The following is a 19,973-nucleotide window of genomic DNA, read 5'->3' on the forward strand; positions in this document are numbered from 1 at the left end:
TTGTTATCTAACACTAAAACATCCTCTGTCAGATTTTAAATCTATCACGGCTCATGTACAGCCATAGATGTAATATACTAAACAAGATTGCGCACGCTCAAAATATATATTTACGAAAATTAACTCTGTTCTAACGCAATAAGGTACTAAATTGGTTGCATAATAAACAGAGGCAAATCCGAGCCGAGAGGGATAGTTAGAACGGAGGCCGTTTGTCGCTTTCTAACACCTTGCCAGCATAAAAAAATGTTGTGATCAACAGTTTTGTCTTCCCAAAAAAACAATTGAATCACTTATATTTTTATCTTATTTTAACAATTGTAAGTCAACAAATTAATAACAATCGCATTAATTTATTCGTATTTATTCTTAAAACATAAACAACATAAATTTTTATTTTTATTTTTTTTATTTTCTAGCGGTAACCCTGAACATTTTTGGCGCGTAATCAGCATTTAAAATTTTATTTATATTTTTTGTATTAAATCAATTTAAACTATTAAAATGGTGAAAAAGTGTTGCGTTTATACTTGTAAACCTGAATCCTATGGTGGTTGCAATATATCGTTCCACAGGTTAGCTAATAATAACATTTTCGTAAATCAAACAACTAGGGTACCCATGAATTCTTGTAATGAGTCAAAATATGGGTGATGGATATTAAAACTGTTGTACTATTGTTATAGCTTCCCAAAAAATGAAGAAAGGCGACATAAACGGCTCAGCAGTCTATATGTTAAGCAAAAATACAAAAAAAAATAGTCTTCACTTCGAATCTCCCTGCTTTTATACTGCTAATTCCCGCTAATTATTAAAAGCCTATATTAGTATTTTAAGGTCACAAACTGCGTAAGTTAAAATTTCAATACCAATCTGTGTTTAATAATCTTAGCAAATTCGGATTTGTCTCACCTAGCTTAATCTCATAGTCACCCTATTAGAAAGGGACAGACGGCCTCGGTACTAACTGTTTCACTCGGCTCGTTTTTTGGCTAAAGGTGCGCAGTCCTGTTTACTAATATTATGTCTATGTGTACAGCTTACGGCCGTTCTTTCTGTTTCCTAAGTCGATATAGAATTTTGACATTATTCAAATACAAGTAATGTCAGACGTATAATGCAGTCTAAGTAATAGGGTCCCGTTTTGCCATTTGGGCCCAAACCCCTAAAAATTTAGACCCTCATCCTCCGAGCCTTTTTTCCCAATCATGTTGGGGTCGGCTTCTAGTCTAACCGGATTCAGCTGAGTACCAGTGCTTTACAAGAAGCGACTGCCTATCTGACCTCCTCAATCCAGTTACCCGGGCAACCCGATACCCCTGGTTAGACTGGTGTCAGACTTACTGGCTTCTGACTACCCGTAACGACTACCAAGGATGTTCAATGACAGCCGGGACCTACAGCTTAACGTGCCATCCGAAACACAGCCAATGATGTCTAAGATATACTTAGAAAGTACATACAAACTTAGAAAGTTGCATTGCAACTTGCCTGACCTGGGATCGAACCCGCGCCCTCATACTTGTGAGATGGTCCTTTACCCACTAGGCCATCACGACTTAATAAATTTAGACCCTAAAAAAAGTAAATATTACTAACCTGTCCTTGAGCCTGTGCGTTATTGGGATCCCCTGATTCCTTGCCCCAGGAACACTTGACGGGCTGGCCGTTCACGTCCGTATTGTGGACAGCAACGATCGCGTGGGTTGCCGACTCCTTGGTGGAGAATCTGAGGAAGAAGTGGAGAATATTAGTAATAGGAATGGGGAAAGTGAAGTTAGACCTGGCTTTTGGCTGTTTTGTGTGGGATTAGAGTGCAGCATTGAAGAAGAGAGATAAGAAGAGAGTGCATGAACGATAAGTTAGAATAAGTTAAATAGATTTTTTTTATTTGACTGTCAAAAGCGGTAACTCTCTATGCAATTTGTATGATAGTGCGAACTATAACGTCATAGATTTTTCACATCAAGTTGTGCCCATAGTTTGTTTCTACAATGAAAACTGTTATTTTTATAAAAGTGTCCTTATATTAAGTTGCTTTTCAAATGATAGATGCTTAAATAAAACTACTTTTACGGATTTTATCGCGGTTACACTAATATTATTTAAGCCCGACGTTTCGGATCCTTTACAACATCTATCCAATAAAAGCTGTTTTATTCAAGTGTCTAATATTCGCGTAAGTGTCAGAAATCAAAAACTAGAATAAGCTGGTCAACAGTTCAATTGGTGACTAACCTAATAAAAGCATAGCCCTTATCCTTGAACACGCGTATCTCCTGGATAGTCCCGAACGGTTGGAAGGTCTTCTGCATGAGCTCCTCCGTCAGGCCGGTAGTGAGACCGCCGCAGTAGACCGTGCAGTTCGTCGGAGAGCTCTGGTTGTAGACCTCGTCGAAGGTCAGCGGTTTTGAGTTTACTGGAAGAGGATGTAAATGAACATTAGTAAACTACCATCAGCGTTTTTAGGGTTCCGCACCCAAAGGGTAAAACAGGACCCTATTGTTTTCGCGCCTCTGTCACCAGGCTGTATCTCATGAACCGTGATAGTTAGAGAGTTGAAATTTTCACACATGATGTATTTCTGTTGCCGCTATAAGAACAAATACAGAAAATTAGAATACAATAAATATTTTGAGGGGCTCCCGTACAACAAATGTGTTTTTTTTTGCTCATTTTTGCTCTGGTACGGAACCCTTCGTGAGCGAGTCCGACTCGCACTTGGCCGGTTTTTTTTAATAGATATAGTGATTGAAGGGGCAGGTTTATAAGTATAATAACATCCATTAAATAGTGGGGAAATACTGTTATCCCGACCCGTGCGAAGCCGGAGCGGATCGCTAGTATTTAAAAAGCCTAATTTCAATAAATGAATTTGACTTTAGTTACAGAACCCTAAAAACATTAACAAACTCTAGAAACAACCCTCTTTTACGTAAACGGTTAAACCCGTTTTTCCTTCAACCGTTAATTGTGAGTCGGTAAGCTCAAAGGGATTACAGTACAAATGTTTACTTTTAACCGTTTCGGCGTCCTTTGATCTTACAGACGTTAATTATGAACAAAGGATGTTGGAGTGTGACTTAATACCCTTCTAAATGATTTTTGTGTTAATTTAATATTCTGTTTTTAATGTTTTTTTGATTGATTAATGCTTTATAATTGTTTTGTTAAATTAAAAAGTCAAGAGTTACCGCAGCCCTGGTACATAAAAGGCCTACGATGGAACACGACGGTTTTTAGTCAGTAAGAGTCTGACACTCCCTCGCCGCTGCTAACCCACAGCGGGAGGGGTCATTTGATGATTTTTGACGTCGTTAAAAAAAGGTGGTTTTCTAAAAATTCTGACAGGCTTGTTAATTATCTTCGCTTTAAATTATCTTTAGGAACATTTTTCATGTATCTGAATAAGATGTAGCCTGTAACAGTCTTCTTTATTGCTTTACCAAATTTCTTGTAAATCTGTTCAGCCAGGTTTCTTTGATTAATATTTGAAACTAGCTGTCACCACGGCTCCACCTGTGTTCCTGAGGAAACTACTTCCCGTACCAGGACATCAACGGAGACAAGAAAACCGTTGTAGAACACCATCCTCCGAGCCTTTTTCCCAACTATGTTGGGGTCGGCTTCCAGTCTAACCGGATGTAGCTGAGTACCAGTGTGCCACAAGGAGCGACTGCCTATCTGACCTCCTCAACCCAGTTACCCGGGCAACCCAATACCCCTTGGTTAGACTAGTGTCAGACTTACTGGCTTCTGACTACCCGTAACGACTGTCAAGGATGTCATCAAGAAAGGCTATAGGCTACTTTTTATCTCTGAATTCCGAGTGAAGCCGCTTGCAAAAACAAGTGAATTAATATTTCGAAATACTCAGTAGAAAAACAAACGAATTTCGGTTTTAAAATTAATCTGTTTTAAGCTAAACAACTTGAGTACTTATTGTGTAAGTATTTTTTTTAAATAACAATTTTTAATCCCCGTAAGAAGATTAGGTAAAATGGCGGACGGTTTTAGAAAAGAGTAAGAAAAGAGTAAGAAAAATGCTTTGTTTGAATTGCGTATTTCTTTTAATTTTTACGTTTTAAGATGGATGTTACTTTTCATTCTTACCAGTATTGTAAATGCGAAAGTATCTCAGATTTAAATAAAAAATTCAGTACGCAAATAGTCTGACCAAGGACACAGGCTAACTATATCACTGTGCAGGAAAAAGTTAGTTTCCATGTAGAACCATCCATGTTTATTGACATTTATATACTATAATTGTATTTTTTTTTATTATTATTTTATTATTATTGTGAATGTGAGTATCGTGTATGCGAGAAACATTATATATTCTTATAACATAAATACTGTCTGGCGGGTTTGAGTATTTTTGAATGGCCTACGCAAATGTTCTGCAGATCTGGTATCGTCGTGTGACAGGTCGTTGAGCTCCCTAAGATATGGTTTGAGCTACACGACGACTGATGCATGCGTGCCGTCTGTTGGGACTGGTCAGCTCCAGCCTGATGTGGCTCTTTCCTCAAAAGGCCATTCCAGACCGCGTACATGGTGACACTCACACATGATATTACTTGATTTATAACATGTTTGGACTTTAAAAGAGACTATGACCCTTGAGTTTGATTCGGCGTTTCTTCTCAGGGATCAGTCAGTTAGGAAATGCCGACCTCAGCGTTCTTAAAATGACGTGTAAAAGTGATGTAATGTCCAACTTGCAAAATAAACGATTTCATTTCATTTCATTTCATGATGATTACCTTCAAAATAAACTGACAATAAATCTTTATTCTGTGTAGCAAAGTAAATGTACCAATGTACTCACACTCATTCTTGGGCGCTGGTGGTTTCCTAGTCGCCCAGTTGGTGCGGATTGACCGGGAGCCCAGCCACTGTCCATTCATTGAAGTTATAGCCGATTCCGCCTCCTGAAACAATGATAAACAATTGAATTAATCACTACATAGAATAAAACAAAGTCGCTTTTTCTGTCCCTATATCCCTATGTATGCTTAAATCTTTAACGCTGCCTGTCCACCGGAGTGGAGCTAGGCTGCGGAGTGGAGAAACTGAGAAATATTAACCAATAGGATTGGACAAAATCTCCGCTCCTCAATCCTATTGGTTAATATTTCTCAGTTTCTCCACTCCGCAGCCTAGCTCCGCTCCGGTGGACAGGCAGCCTAAAACTACACAACGGATTTTAATGCAGTTTTTTAGGGTTCCGTATCCAAAGGGTAAAACGGGACCCTATTGTTTTCGCTCCTCTGTCCGTCCGTCCGTCCGTCTTGATATCAAAGAAGAACAAGTACTATATATTTGCAACTTGAAAAGCTTGTAAACGTACTCATAAGAAAACAGCTACATTCAACGGTCACCGGTCACCCATCTATTTCCCAACCTCACAATCACAGTTTAACCTTGACCGAGTACCTAAAACATTGGTTACTAACCAACAATATAACTAAACTTTTACAATTCCAAAGAAATCAAAGGTTTTCCATATAAATCGTGTGGAAAGTCCCCAATAGTTAAAAACTTAGAGCTTTCAAACAACTGGAACCGCTACAAGCACATATCTCTATGTGAAAAAGTCTGCCAATTAACACGCGGTAATGCAACGAATAGTGATACATACACGATGTTAAAAAAAAGCATAAATAAATAAATAAAATAAATAATGTCGGGACACCTTTTCACACACGGTCTGTTAGCCCCATGCTAAGTTATTAATTAACTTGTGTTATGGGTGCTAACACAACTGATAAACTACATATAGCTACACATAATATACATATTATAACACCCAGACTACGGCCAACAAGCATGCTCATCACGCAAATGTCGACCGACCCAGGAATCGAACCCGGGACCTCAGGTTGGGCTATCCGGCATGGTGACCATTGCGCCATCGAGGTCGTCATAAACTTGATGCACACATATACAAATCAGTATGAGTGTTGTCTTTGAATTTTCGCTCCATCCCATCGCGCTATGAGAGTGAAGGAATAGTGAGTGCACCTGTGTCTGCGCAAATGCTCGTGCGCTATAATTTGTCCTGCGCAGCTGGCTGATCTCCTTATAAGAGAGCAGCCGCCGTGACTAACAATTCGCCAGGGCTCTTATTATTTTTATTTGGCAGAAGAAATGCTAAGGCAATGCCGTATCCAGTTGTTTGTATAATCTAAGGTTAAAATGCGAATTCCATGAATTTCTAGCTATGACATTTCAATCGATAGAGTTATTAATTATGTATGGAAACTGCAGTTTTTCCCATAGCGGCGCCATAGTTAATGTTACTTAGAATGAATTAATGTTCAGCATTTAAAATTAAATTAATGACTGTGTTTCGGATGGCACGTTAAACTGTAGGTCCCGCCTGTCATTGAACATCCTTGGCAGTCGTTACGGATAGTCAGAAGCCTGACATCAGTCTAACCAAGGGGTATCGGGTTGCCCGGGTAACTGGCTTGAGGAGGTCAGATAGGCAGCCGCTCCTTGTAAAGCGCTGGTACTCAGCTACATCCGGTTAGACTGAAAGCCGACTCCAACATGGTTGGGAAAAAGGTTCGACGGATGATGATGGTATTAAATATGTTAAGACAGAATATAGCGCTTAAAAAGGCCTTTTGATTGCTATGTGGCTCATAACTAGAGGGGGAATATTATTCCTTAACTCAATACAACGTATCGACAATACGCTTTAGTTTCGCTACATCTTCTAAAATACTAACAATTGGTAAATAATATATTTAGTTGGAATATAAGGCACTTAATAAGCCTTTTCCCAACTATATGTTGCTGAGGTCGGCTTCCAGTCTAACAGCATGCAGCTTAGTACCAGTGTGCCGCATGGAGCGACTGCCTATCTGACCTCCTCAACACAGTTAGCCAGGCAACCTGACAACCCTTGACAGACTGGTTGTCAGTCTTTTTGGCTTCTAACTACCCGTAACGACTGCCAATGATGATCAGCTGACAGCTGGGACACGCCTATTTAACGTGCCTTCCGAAACACGGAGGAACTCGTCATGACAAGATGGTGACCGCGCCAAGCGTTGCATTACCTTATGATCGATCGACCCGTGCGGCTGTTACTTAGCCAAGGGCTAATTCTCTGACGGCTTACTTGCGTATTTCTATAATCTATCCGTTGCTTCGCGATCAGAGATAGAAAGACTTAATCTATATGATAATGTAAAAATTTGTAAATCAACATAATAGGTTAAGATAAAATATGGAATAAGGCGTTACTTGGAAATCCATGACATTAATAATACCCGCACACTAAAAACTTTTAGACGGCCGACAGTTTGTTTGGGCTCATAAGTCAGTATGAAGATGAATGGTAGTACGCACATTACAATGATCAGGTATTTCAGTATCAGACCGACTGAAAACTTTGATACGAATCAAGATATTCTTAAAAAAAAATGCCACCCGTCGTGTCAACTGTCGGCTAACTGTTTAGACTGTAGTTTGCGGGTACTGTAATATTGATCCTATATAATAAACTTCTATATATTTTTCCCAACATTTAATAAGTAGGTTATTTAATACCACCATTAGTAGTACCCAAAATAATCAAAAGAACTCACCGATTTTTTCAAAAACGAGACGAATCCATAGCCTTTGGATTTCAGCGTCTGAGGATCGCGAACCACGCGACAGTCACTGTAAAAGAAAATAAACATATTAATAAGTAATAATAATGGCCACAGCGACTGTTCTCATATAAGGAGATCAGCCAGCTGCGCAGGACATATTATAGTGCACGCAGATTTGCTCGGACACAGGTGCACTCACTATTCCTTCACTCTCATAGCGCGATGGGACGACTGTGTTGGGTTCGACTTCCAGTCTTACCGGACGCAGCTGAGTACCAATGTTGTACAAGGAGCGACTGCCTATCTGACCTCCTCAACCCAGTTACCCGGGCAACTTAACACCCCTTGGTTAGACTGGTGTCAGACTTACTGGCTTCTAACTACCCGTAACGACTGCCAAGGATGTTCAGTAACAGCCGGGACCTACAGTTTAAGGTTCCATCCGAATCTTAAACTGTAGGTCTGATGATCTTGGCAATCAATGACTGTGTCATTGGTGTCCAAGATCATCATCATCCTCCGAGCCTTTTCCCAATCATGTTGGGGTCGGCTTCCAGTCTAACCGGATTCAGCTGAGTACCAGTGCTTTACAAGAAGCGACTGCCTATCTGACCTCCTCAACCCAGTTACCCGGGCAACCCGATACCCTTTGGTTAGACTGGTGTCAGACTTACTGGCTTCTGACACTTCTTATTGGTGTCCAAGATATACTTAGTGATTTTTTTGTAAAAACTTTTCTTCTACAGATTTTAGCTAAGATAGAAACTAACATATTGGACCGCTAAGATAAAAGCTAAGTAAAAGATAAACCTTCTGGCAGCTTTGCGAGATGCACATAAACTCTAGTTTTTGGCTTTTTGACAAATATGAAGTATGTCACTGGAGTGGGGGCGAGGTGCTACTGATAGCGGGCTCATGAGCGGAGCGGGTAACTTAGACATAAGAGCGCTTTGATACTAGCAGGTTTCTTGTATAGGGAACCCGCAGATTGCAAATTACGCAGCCCCCATGCACGGCTGGTTGACAATTTATTTGGAAGTTTTTAACTGCCTCGTTGGTCTAACTGTCGCAAGTGCGGCTGCTGAGAACGAGGTCTCTTGTTCGATTCCCGAGTCCAGCCGAAATCGCTTTGTGGGTTTTAGAAGACTTTCACAAAGCAGCCCGGAGCCTGGAGAGCACGTAAATGTCGGTCCTGCGCCTGATCGTGTCGGATTGACGTCCCATCGCGCTATGAGAGTGAAGGAATAGTGAGTGCACCTGTGTATCAGATGACAGTTCAGTTACCTAAGGGTTTAAGTGTTCCTGTATATTACTTTAATTTTAACTATAAACATGTAAAACGCTTAACTACAAGCATAAACGTATTCCCCGCTGTTAGTGCGACTTCGCCTTCTTGGCGTTAATCCAAAAGCTGTTCGATTCTCCATGTCTTGTCATACTCTAGCATTCAAGACGAGACGAACACTTATGTATTTCTTATTTACTAATGTCGGTATTGGACTCTCGAGTGACGCTTGAGGGGTAAGATTAGATGCGGGAGATTTTATATTAGATAGGAATAAATATTATAAAGGCGTCCACGGCCGATTTCGGTCACGGCGGCTATTCTCATTTAAGGAGATCAGCCAGCTGCGCAGGACACATTATAGTGCACGATCATTTGCTTGGACACAGGTGCACTCACTATTCCTTCACTCTCATAACCCGATGAGACGGCAATCTGACGCGACTGGAAAGAGATCAGGCGCAGGACCGACATTTACGTGCTCTCCGATGCACGGGTGAATCAATCACCAGCTCCCAGACTACGGGCTGCTTTGTGAAAGTTTAAGAAAACCCACAAAGCGATTTCGGCCCGACCCGGGAATCGAACCCGAGACCTGGAGCCCAGCAGCCGCGCTTGCGACCACTAGACCAACGAGACAGTCAAATTTAAAGCATTCAAATTAAAGCTTTATTAAATCTATTGCTAACACTTTTTATCTTGTTGACAAAGAAAGAGTCTAGTTTAATGGGTCTTGTAAATGAAGTAGGTATACTTACGATATTTCTCCGAAAGGCGCGAAGGCATCTCGGAGGCTCTGCGTCTCGATCTCGGGACTCAGGTCTCCCACGAAAATGTGATAATGTTCTGTAACAAAAATACATAAGATTTTACCTTCTAGGTCGACCTGTATAACTATGTAACGGAACTTAAGGTAATATACTGCGGGATTGTTTGGAAGAGTTACCGCGGTGCTGGTACATAAAAGGCCTACGAAGGCCTTGGTTACACGGTGGGTTTTGGTCTGTAAGAGTCTAACACTCGCGGAAGGGGTCATTCAATGACTTCCCATCACAAAAGAAAGTTAAGTAATTTAATCATCTTCCGAGGATCGTCATGAACTTTGTCAGCTGTATGTAGTTCTGATGACAATACAATAATATGGTACTGTCGAACTGATCTGATGATGGAGCCGGAAGATGTGAACTGGGTGAAATAAATTATGATAAGTAATTGAATATAATTAAAGTCATTGGCTAAGATTGGTTGTCAGACTTACTGGCTTTTGACTACCTGTAACGACTGCCAAAGATGTTCAAATGACAGCCGAGATATAGGTACCAATTTAGAGTGCCTTCCGAAACACGGACGAACTCGTTACGGGTCACCCATTCACGAACCGACCATAACAATCGGTTAACCAGTGCGACGGTTTCTTAGCCATGAAGCCATCCTTTTATCTTTCAGAAATAATAATAAATAAATTGATTATGATTTACGAAAGTCTGTTTGTCTGCGTCACTTTTACGTCAAAACCGAATAAAATACATATACACATGGTCTAGCTAGAGCAAAAACATAGTCTACTAGCAATCCGGGTACAGTAAATAATTCCCTCGGAACGCGGGTGTTACCGCCGGGCAAAGCTAGTCATTTATTAAATAATCAAAACTTGCTACGCCGTAGCTGCTACGAGCTACGGCTACGGCGTAGCAAACTTTGTTGAGTTGAAATTCTAAATGATTTATTTGCTTTCAACAAGCTTATATAATGGATATTCTTACAAATACTAAGTTAATTAAGTAATTTTATAAATGTGAATGTTTGTTAGTTAATCCTCTATGATAAAATTGCTGAACAGATATGGATGTAATTTTGCTCTGCAGATAGATTGAAACCACCTGTAATTAGTACTAAACATATACTTGCCAAACCCATAATTCAATATGTGTGTGTCTATGGCACTGTAGCTCTAAAACAGATCTACAGACTTAAATGCAGTTGTTTTAGGTAATAGCTGGTTTTCTAGCGGTCGTTTTTTTAATATGTTTCATCAAAATCTGTACAGCCATTTTAAAGTTATCAGCTATTTTGTAAGGCTCTCAGATTCAAACAGGTATTTTATTTTTATTGTAATTTATTATCTAATGTGAGTATTTAAACCAAAATGCAAGCAAAACCGATCGGCAGGCCAAGGTCTGCCGGGGCTGCGGGATTGTTCGCGCAAGTTACCGCGGCGCTGGTACATAAAAGGCCTACGACGGAACACGACGGTTTTTAGTCAGTAAGAGTCTGACACTCCCTCACCGCTGCTAACCCACAGCGGGAGGGGTCATTTGATGATTTTTGACATCTTTAAAAAAAGGCTAGGGAACCGAAGCTAGTAGGTATATGTACATGCATAACTAGTAAGTAAATGTATAACATAGTGTATGTATGAATGTTTCAATCCACGCTATGATAAGGCTATGCTTGTATTATAATTACCTATTGCGATAGGGTTGTCAAATGCCCTTCTAGCCACGGCCACGGCGGCTGTTCTCATATAAGGAGATCAGCCAGCTGCGCAGGACATATTATAGTGCACGCACATTTGCTTGGACACAGGAGTTCCTTCACTCTCATAGCGCGATGGGACGACAGTCCAGAGATTAAGCAGGCAGGAGAGCATAGAGTTTGTATATCTTCTAAAAAGTGATCTAATTTTTATTATTATTTAAATAAGGGTCATTAACACACATTTTCAACGTGTTATAAAAGACAATATATTATAAACTTGTCTAAAACCCAGCGCTGCAGAACCGATTTCTACTAAAAAAAAACGCATTCAAACCGTTTCATCCGTTTAAGAGCTTCGGTGCCACAACAGAGTCAGACTACTCTTTTTCCGTTGACAGTCACAAAGAAATATTTACATACGAAAACCAAAAAGAAACGTCAAAAAATATAAGCCATTTTGAAAAAACTGTAATCACAAAATATATATTAAGTAAAAGGTATCAACCCTACCCCCGGGCTTTCAGTCCCGGAATTAAATTGAATCGCCCCGGGAATCGGGATTGTGTCATAAAATGTTACTTTAGAGAGATAACTGTATTGTTAGTATATGTGTATGTGTGTGTGTGTGTTTGTTTGTTTGGTAAGCAGAGAGCTAAGTTCAGTTTAGGAAATCATGCATAACTTCATCCTCCGAGCCTTTTTTCCAATCATGTTGGGGTCGGCTTCCAGTCTAACCGGATTCAGCTGAGTACCAGTGCTTTACAAGAAGCGACTGCCTATCTGACCTCCTCAACCCAGTTACCCGGGCAATCCGATACCCCTTGGTTAGACTGGTGTCAGACTTACTGGCTTCTGACTACCCGTAACGACTGCCAAGGATGTTCAATGGCAGCCGGGACCTACAGTTTAACGTGCCATCCAAAACACAGCCAATGGTGTCTAAGATATACTTAGAACGTACATACAAACTTAGAAAAGTTGCATTGGTACTTGCCTGACCTGGGATCGAACCCGCGCCCTCATCATCATGCATAACTATTAATATAAAAAGAGGCCTGTGTATGTTTTGTCGCTTCATCACGCGTAAATGGCTGAACGGATTTCGATAAAATTTGGCCCTAATATAGCTTGCACACAAAGTAACATGCTATGTGTTTTGACTAGTGAGAAAGCTACTCAGGCTGCAGGTATCGCTGTACCAAATCTCATTGAAATCGGCTCATTAAATAGTATTAAGAATTAGGAATTTAGTAATTATTTTTATATATTTGTAAATATTTACTGTTAATTGTACATTGATACATATGGCAAATACTTGGCTTTCTATAAGAAAGCATCCAGGACGCGGGCAAAACCGCATGAAACAACTAGTTTCCTAAACCGAAGATTACATCAATATTAGCACAATACAAACAGCACATTTACCGTATAACAAGCCGATAATATATTCTATTGTCATTCATAGAATCATTTACATAGTAATTCTCTAGTTTAGGCTATTCCTAATTGATATTTTGATCGTTTTTAGGCTACACGACCACGTTCAGTGACTTCCAAGGCCACGGCGGCTGTTCTCATGTAAGAAGATCAGCCAGCTGCGCACATTTGCACTCACTATTCCTTCACGCAATGGCATTTATTAACACGCTTTCATTAGATTGACCTGTATGTAACTATGTAACGGAATCTAAGGTCACTAATTTAACCATCTTCCAAGGATCGTAGCGTCATGTACATTGTCAGCTGTATGTAGTTCTGATCACAATACAATAATATGGTACTGTCGAACTGATCTGATGATGGAGCCGGAAGATATGAACTGGAACTTAGACTCGGCAACACTCACACAAACACAATATGTATGTACAATACACACAAGCATAGCTCACCCGCTTTCGTTTCGTAAAAACATTATGTTATGTATACAGAATCGGTCAAGCGTGAGTTGTTTATTCTGCACCGGTTCTGTAGGTAAAATAACATTGTCTTTGATACAGTTAATTCATACAATATGGTATGCTTAGAAAATTATGTTTTTCTTGTATTAAAATGTTCACAACTTTACTAATGGTTTACCGCGGTCTCACTAGTGTTTCAAAGGAACCATTATTAGGGTTCCGTACCCAAGGGGTAAAACGGGACCCTATTGTTTTCGCTCCTCTGTCCGTCCGTCTGTCACCAGGATGTATCTCATGAACCGTGATAGTTAGAGACTTGAAATTTTCACAGATGATGTATTTCTGTTGCCGCTGTAACAACAAATACTGAAAAGTTGAATTCAACAAAATATTTTGGGGGGCTCCCATACAACAAACGTGATTTTTTTGCGGCAACAGAAATACATCATCTGTGAAAATTTTAACTCTCTAACTATCACGGTTCATGAGATACAGCCTGGTGACAGACGGACGGACGGACAGAGGAGCGAAAACAATAGGGTCCCGTCTTACCCTTTTGGGTACGGAACCCTAAAAAGAGTTCATTGACCAACACTTTTTCTAAACCTGCCTTTTATATAAAAGACATATAAACATACTTAACTAAACATATACATAACATTAATAATATATACACAAGTTTGATATATTGAATCGAGCCGGAGGGCAAGCAATCAATAACATCCTCTCGGGACACGATTCAATTTCAATGAATATATAATAATATGTACATTATATACATACTATATGTAAAGAAAACTATTATTATGATATGTTTTGTTAATATGTTCGTCCCAAATGGGATGGATATATTTGCAATATCGTAGTGTATTGTAAATGCGAAAGCTATAATTTGCCGAGCCTTTTCCCAACTATGTTGGGGTCGGCTTCCAGTCTAACTACATGCAGCTGAATACATGAATCTGAATATTTTACGAGCGACTGCCTATCTGACCTCCTAAACCCAGTTACGCAGACAACCAACACCCCTTGGCAAGACTGGTTGTCAGACTTACTGGCTTCTGACTACCCGTAACGACTGCCAAAGATTCAAGCCATGTATTCACTGAGAAACAATTGTTTATAAACACTGTTTCAGAAACAATATCTACGTGTTTCTGAAACAAATAATTTTGTTTCAAAAACATATAATTTTGTTTCAAAAACATATTATTTTGTTCGTGTGGACGATGTGGTCGGCAGAGTTTCCGAAACATTGTTGCTGTAAACATCTACGTGATGTTTCAGAAACTGTGTATCTGAAATATTGTTTCCCAGTGAATACATGGCTTCAGTTCAATGACAGCCGTGACCTACAGTTTAACGTGCCCTCTGATACACAATCAATAGTGTCCAAGATATCCTTAGAAAAAACATCCAAACTTAGAAAAGTTGCATTGGTACTTGCCTGACTTGGAATCGAACACACTCATACTTGAGAGGTTGGTTCTTTACCCCGAAGCTCACATAAAGATATTTAATCATAAGAATTATATTTATGGTCCCTTCATTTTGAAATATGTCCATGGGACACCATAAAGGTATATACCTACCAAGGGGGTTGCAAAACCAAACCCTATTTTTAGCTGTAATACTTTTCTTCGAGGTCTTATTCGACTCATGGGAAAAACACCGTGACGTTGCCATGGCAACCGAGAAACATTTGGTTTGGAAAGAAAAAAGACGTTTTGGCTGTAAAATTGTATATTTTGTTTGTTTTCAAATTAAAATAAAATTAAGATTAGCTATCATATTAATATTTTAATTGGCATTGCGAAACTAATATTATAATAAGCGCTGTTTGTATGTATGATCTCACTCCGGTGGTGTCGGATTGTCGTCCCATCACGCTATGAGAGTGAAGGAATAGTGAGTGCACCTGTGTCTAAGCGAATCTGCGTGCACTATAATACCTATGACCTGCGCAGCTGGCTGATCTCCTTACATGAGAACAGCCGAAGTGGCTGACAATGGGCTGGACGCCATCATTATTACACGTCAACTAACTTCCACGAGTGGTTTCAGCTGTCTCGTGGTAATTTCTCCGCGGACCCGGTTCGTAAGTACTCTATAATTTTTAACGCTTATATTAGCTTCACTTATAACTATGTAAGAAAATCCTGGAATCTTAATTTGACCCACTTCCCGTTCTTCGATTAGGGTGAAATTTTGCACACGCTCCGAGTTCTGATGACAATACATGACCAGTGTGTTTTTTTTACTTTTTGTTTCTCGATAGATAGGCTACCTAACACTTAAATACTTTTTACCACTCGATCCCGAGATTAGCACCTTCAAACAAAATCTTCAGTAAAAACCAATTCTTTCAATAAAAACCAAAACCTTTTCAAATAACTACCAAAGGATCTCTAACAACTATTTTTTGTCGTGCCTATTAACACTTTGTTCGTCGCGTGATTATTATACATAACTATTTAATTATCGAGGTCACAATGACCCCACCTATACGCCGGAGGGTTGACGGCAACCCTGCTGTTTAATGATGGCTTATTAATTAAAAATATGTGGTTAATTGTGAAAATTTTTGTGTTAATTAGGTTAGTATGAAGGGAGCTATCTTTTTTGTGGTAAGATTTTATAGTGACAGTATATGAGGGAACGACTTGCTGTAGATGGCTAAGTAGTAGCCATAAGTTGCGCCTTGGTATATAGGCTATCTGTCAGTGAAAGACCCGTCAAAATCGGTTCAGCCATTTCAGAGATTAGTAGGAATTTACTGTCGGAAAGAGAACTATTAAGAAAAAAGTGGTTTTGGTATATTACGTACCGTGTATGTACTTGTGTATGTATTTTGTAAAAAGCGGTAATTTTAAAATTATAAATAGTCACTGGAATTTCATTTCATCATCTGTCTAGCCATTTTCCAACCATGTTGGGGTCGATTTCCAGTCAAATGATGATGTTAAAGACTATGTTCATGTACATTTACACATACAAGTAAATACTCACTCGCTTTTGTGAGATGTTTTATATCTACACTAGCTTTTGCCCGCGACTTCGTTCGCATGGAATAGTGACTTCCGGCATATTTTTGGTTTGACCAATAGATGGCGCTATATGTCCGGAATAAATTTTATTTTTTATTTTTATATTTTTTTTTTGAAATAAAAACTATCCTATGTCCTTTCTCAAGTTCCAAACTATGTCTGTACCAAATTTCACACAAATCGGTTCAGTAGTTTAGGCGTGAAGAAAAGACAGACAGACAGACAGACAGACAGAGTTACTTTCACATTTATAATATTAGTTAGGATTAGGATGTAGAGGTACAGTAGACCGCACATCAGTGGTAACTGTCATGCACCTTAACTCAATAGTAATAAGTACGATTTTCCTATAAAACTGTTACCACTGACCTGAAGTTGACTGTACCTGTTTGACCTGGAATCGAACCCACACGTATACTTGAGAGACTGGTGCTTTAACCACTGGGCCAACACGTCCAAATAGATAAAATCACGCACCAAAAATGTTCAAAAACTCAACGAAATTGACAACCGGACTGTGAAATTTCCCCAGTGTGCAAAATTACATGATTGGTCAGAAAAAATATTTGAAAGTTCTTTTCGTTTTTGTCCACATTGTTTTTAGGGTTCCGTAAGTAAAGGGAGAAACGAGACCCTATTACTAAGACTTCGCTGTCCGTCTGTCAACAGGCTGTATCTCATGAACCGTGATAGTTAGACAGTTGACATTTTCACAGATGATGTATTATTGTTGCCGCTATAACAAAAAGTATTGAAAACCACTAATGTAGGTACTCTAATTTGAGTAGGATCGTAACTAAAGATAAACAGTCTTGATATGAAAAATTCAGTTTATGAATAAAATGAGACTAAAAATCAGTGATAGTGACTAAAAAACAATCAAGTGACTCATTATTTTTAGCAGAAAAAGTTTGTGTATTTGTGTAAAAAATCCCATTAAAGTGGTTTACGTTCCTACTCAAATGGAGTATACCTAGCATAGAATTAATATTTTAGAGGACTCCCACATAACAAACCTGATTTTACTCCTACGGAACCTTCCGTGCGCGAGACCGACTCGCACTTGAACGGTTCAACTCAGAGGGCGTTTCTTTTGTTTGTATATCATTATTTTCAGTCCAAAGTTTACAAAATTTATTCTATAGATATTTACATTTGTTATTATAGGCGAGAACATGTTATATTCCGCGGTTTCTCTTGTTTTTTTAAGAAAAAATGTTGTTATCTGCCTAGCATTTTCCCAATATTTGGGTTGGTATTTGATGCAGCTGAGTATCATCGCGTTATAGAGCCATCTGATCTTCAACCCAGCAACCCGCTGCAACCTGGGCAACCAATACTTGTTAGACTGGTTTTCAGACTTTCTGGCTTCTGACTGCGCCTACGACCACCAAAGATGTTCAAATGACAGTCGGGACCTACCCTTAGAAACATGCAGGACCTCTCATTTTGACAAAATAGTTACTGATCTATGAACTGACCGCGCCAAGCGTTGCTTGACCATATGATCGATCGACCCGTGCAGCTGCTACTTTGGTCCTTTGGTCCCTGCAAGGTGCTGAGATGCAGTTTTGTGTCATCCCTAGCTATTCTCTGCGCTTTCACCTGCGTCCCGTCGAAACTACTTCCATTACGCGAAAAAAATTGGCTTATATTTTTTTTAATCGATTTAGTACTTTCAAAGCCTTTAGGAGTCAAACACGTAGTTCAAGGACGTAGTTCTCCCAGGACGCGAATAAAACCGCGGGGTCAGCTAATTTCAGTCTATATCTATCGTGATACTAATGTAATAAATAGGATACAATGTTCTAGTTTGTTTGTACAGTAAACTGCACATCAGTGGTAACTGTCATGCACCGTAACTCAATAGTAATACGTACGATTTACCTATAAAACTGTTACCACTGGCCTGCAGTTGACTGTACCTTATAGGCTCCAAACTATAGAACCGATTAGAAAAATTCTTTCACTGTTGGAAAGCTACACTCTTCCCGAGTAACATAGGCTATATTTTCTCAAAGTACGGGCAGTAGTTCCCACAGGACGCAGACTAAACTACGGGGCACAGCTAGTCAGCTACTACATAATATAAAACAAAGTCGCTTTTTCTATCCCTATGTCCCTCTGTACGCTTAAATCTTCAAAATGACGCAACTGATTTTCATGCGGTTTTTTTTAATAGATAGAGTGATTAAAGAGGAAGGTTTATATGTATAATAACATCCATTAAATTGTGGGGACATATTGATATCCCGTGCGAAGCCGGGGTGGGTCGCTAGTTTATCACTAAATCCGTCAGCACACGCGGCAGTGAGACACATATTGCTATGTATCCGGGTCACTCTCCCCCGTGCTGCTACATAATTAAGCCCATATTTACATAACAAGGAGACTGACATAACACCGACTTTGAGATGGTTTACACTTGCTGTTTTCAAGTAAAACACGTAAATAAGTATGAAGAATCCCTTCTGTAAGCTCTATATATAAGGACTAGGAGTTTGACTCGCGTCCCGTGGAAAGTACTGCCCGCACCGGGATAAAATATAGCCTATGTTACTCGGGAAGAGTGTAGCTTTCAAACAGTTCAAGAATTTTTCAAATCGGTCCAGTAGTTTTTGAGTTAATCCATTACAAACAAACAAAAATAAGTAGATGAAGAATGATTAGCCTATCTAAAGTAGGTACTGTGTAAGTACAACACTCTGCAATAACGAACTTCTGAACCTATAGCTAGAACCTAAATAACTATTAGACAGTGGAAATTTCCACATCATCATTTCTACACACTAAACTACACTAAAATAAATATTTCGATTACATGAAATGGTACGGAACGACTTGGCCAGTTTTTTTTTTCGATATTTTACATAAACTAATTGTTGGATATGGGTGCAGGTGAGACAAAGAAAACACATGTATCCTGAACGACTGTTATATTTCGAATGTAAGAACGTACGATTAAAGTGAACATTGAATGATTGAATGTTTGACGAATGATTGAAGTAGGTATGCTTTATATAATCTTGGATATTTGTAAAGGAGGTATTATACGTACATCGTGCGTATATTCCAACAGCCCCCCTCAAATGTACAAGCATTTTATACAATCATAAGTCAAAAATCGTTTACCCAAACTTGGCTGCAAAACAGCACCTTTTGAACGTCAGGAATTTATAAAAGACAGTCCCCAAACCGCCCACCTTTCACCACTTCCTATGTGTTTTTACTGGGAAGAAGAAGTGGCGCAACAAACTCCTCAGCAACACATGTCTGTCTGTAGGTTAGAAGAACCTTAAACATTGTTTGATATATAAAGTATACAATACAATTTGTACATTGCAGTATAGGACAATATGCAATATTTACATACACTTTATACAGTCATAAATAGTACCTGCTGCATATCAAATTACAATAACTCTGATCAACAGCTTAGATTATAAACATAATAGCATTCTAAATAAAATCATTGGACTGAAATTATTCAAAAATTTACATTAAGTTCAACTTAATTCTAAAAACTTTGCATCATAAGTCAAAGTCAAAACATTTACTTCATTTAGACCATAACAAGCACTTATGAAAGTCAAAAACATAAATAAGTTTGATTCTAGTTGCTCATTCCAACAGTAGCTTCCTATGGAGAAGA

General features: G+C 39.1%; 1 protein-coding gene across 1 annotated transcript in view; it reads right to left on the reverse strand.

Moving 5' to 3' along the window:
* The window catches only part of LOC124644673 (cytotoxic granule associated RNA binding protein TIA1), a 55,986-nt gene that overhangs the window by 7,054 nt on the left and 28,959 nt on the right, over positions 1–19,973 (reverse strand). The window contains exons 3-7 of the mRNA XM_047184176.1: positions 9,657–9,744; positions 7,605–7,680; positions 4,832–4,934; positions 2,239–2,419; positions 1,600–1,729 (exon numbers count right to left, since the gene is read on the reverse strand). Of these exons, the coding sequence (XP_047040132.1) occupies positions 1,600–1,729; positions 2,239–2,419; positions 4,832–4,934; positions 7,605–7,680; positions 9,657–9,744 (578 nt within the window). The remainder of the gene's footprint in view (positions 1–1,599; positions 1,730–2,238; positions 2,420–4,831; positions 4,935–7,604; positions 7,681–9,656; positions 9,745–19,973) is intronic.

The sequence above is a fragment of the Helicoverpa zea genome, chromosome 30 (assembly GCF_022581195.2).
Source record: "Helicoverpa zea isolate HzStark_Cry1AcR chromosome 30, ilHelZeax1.1, whole genome shotgun sequence".
NCBI lineage: Eukaryota > Metazoa > Arthropoda > Insecta > Lepidoptera > Noctuidae > Helicoverpa > Helicoverpa zea.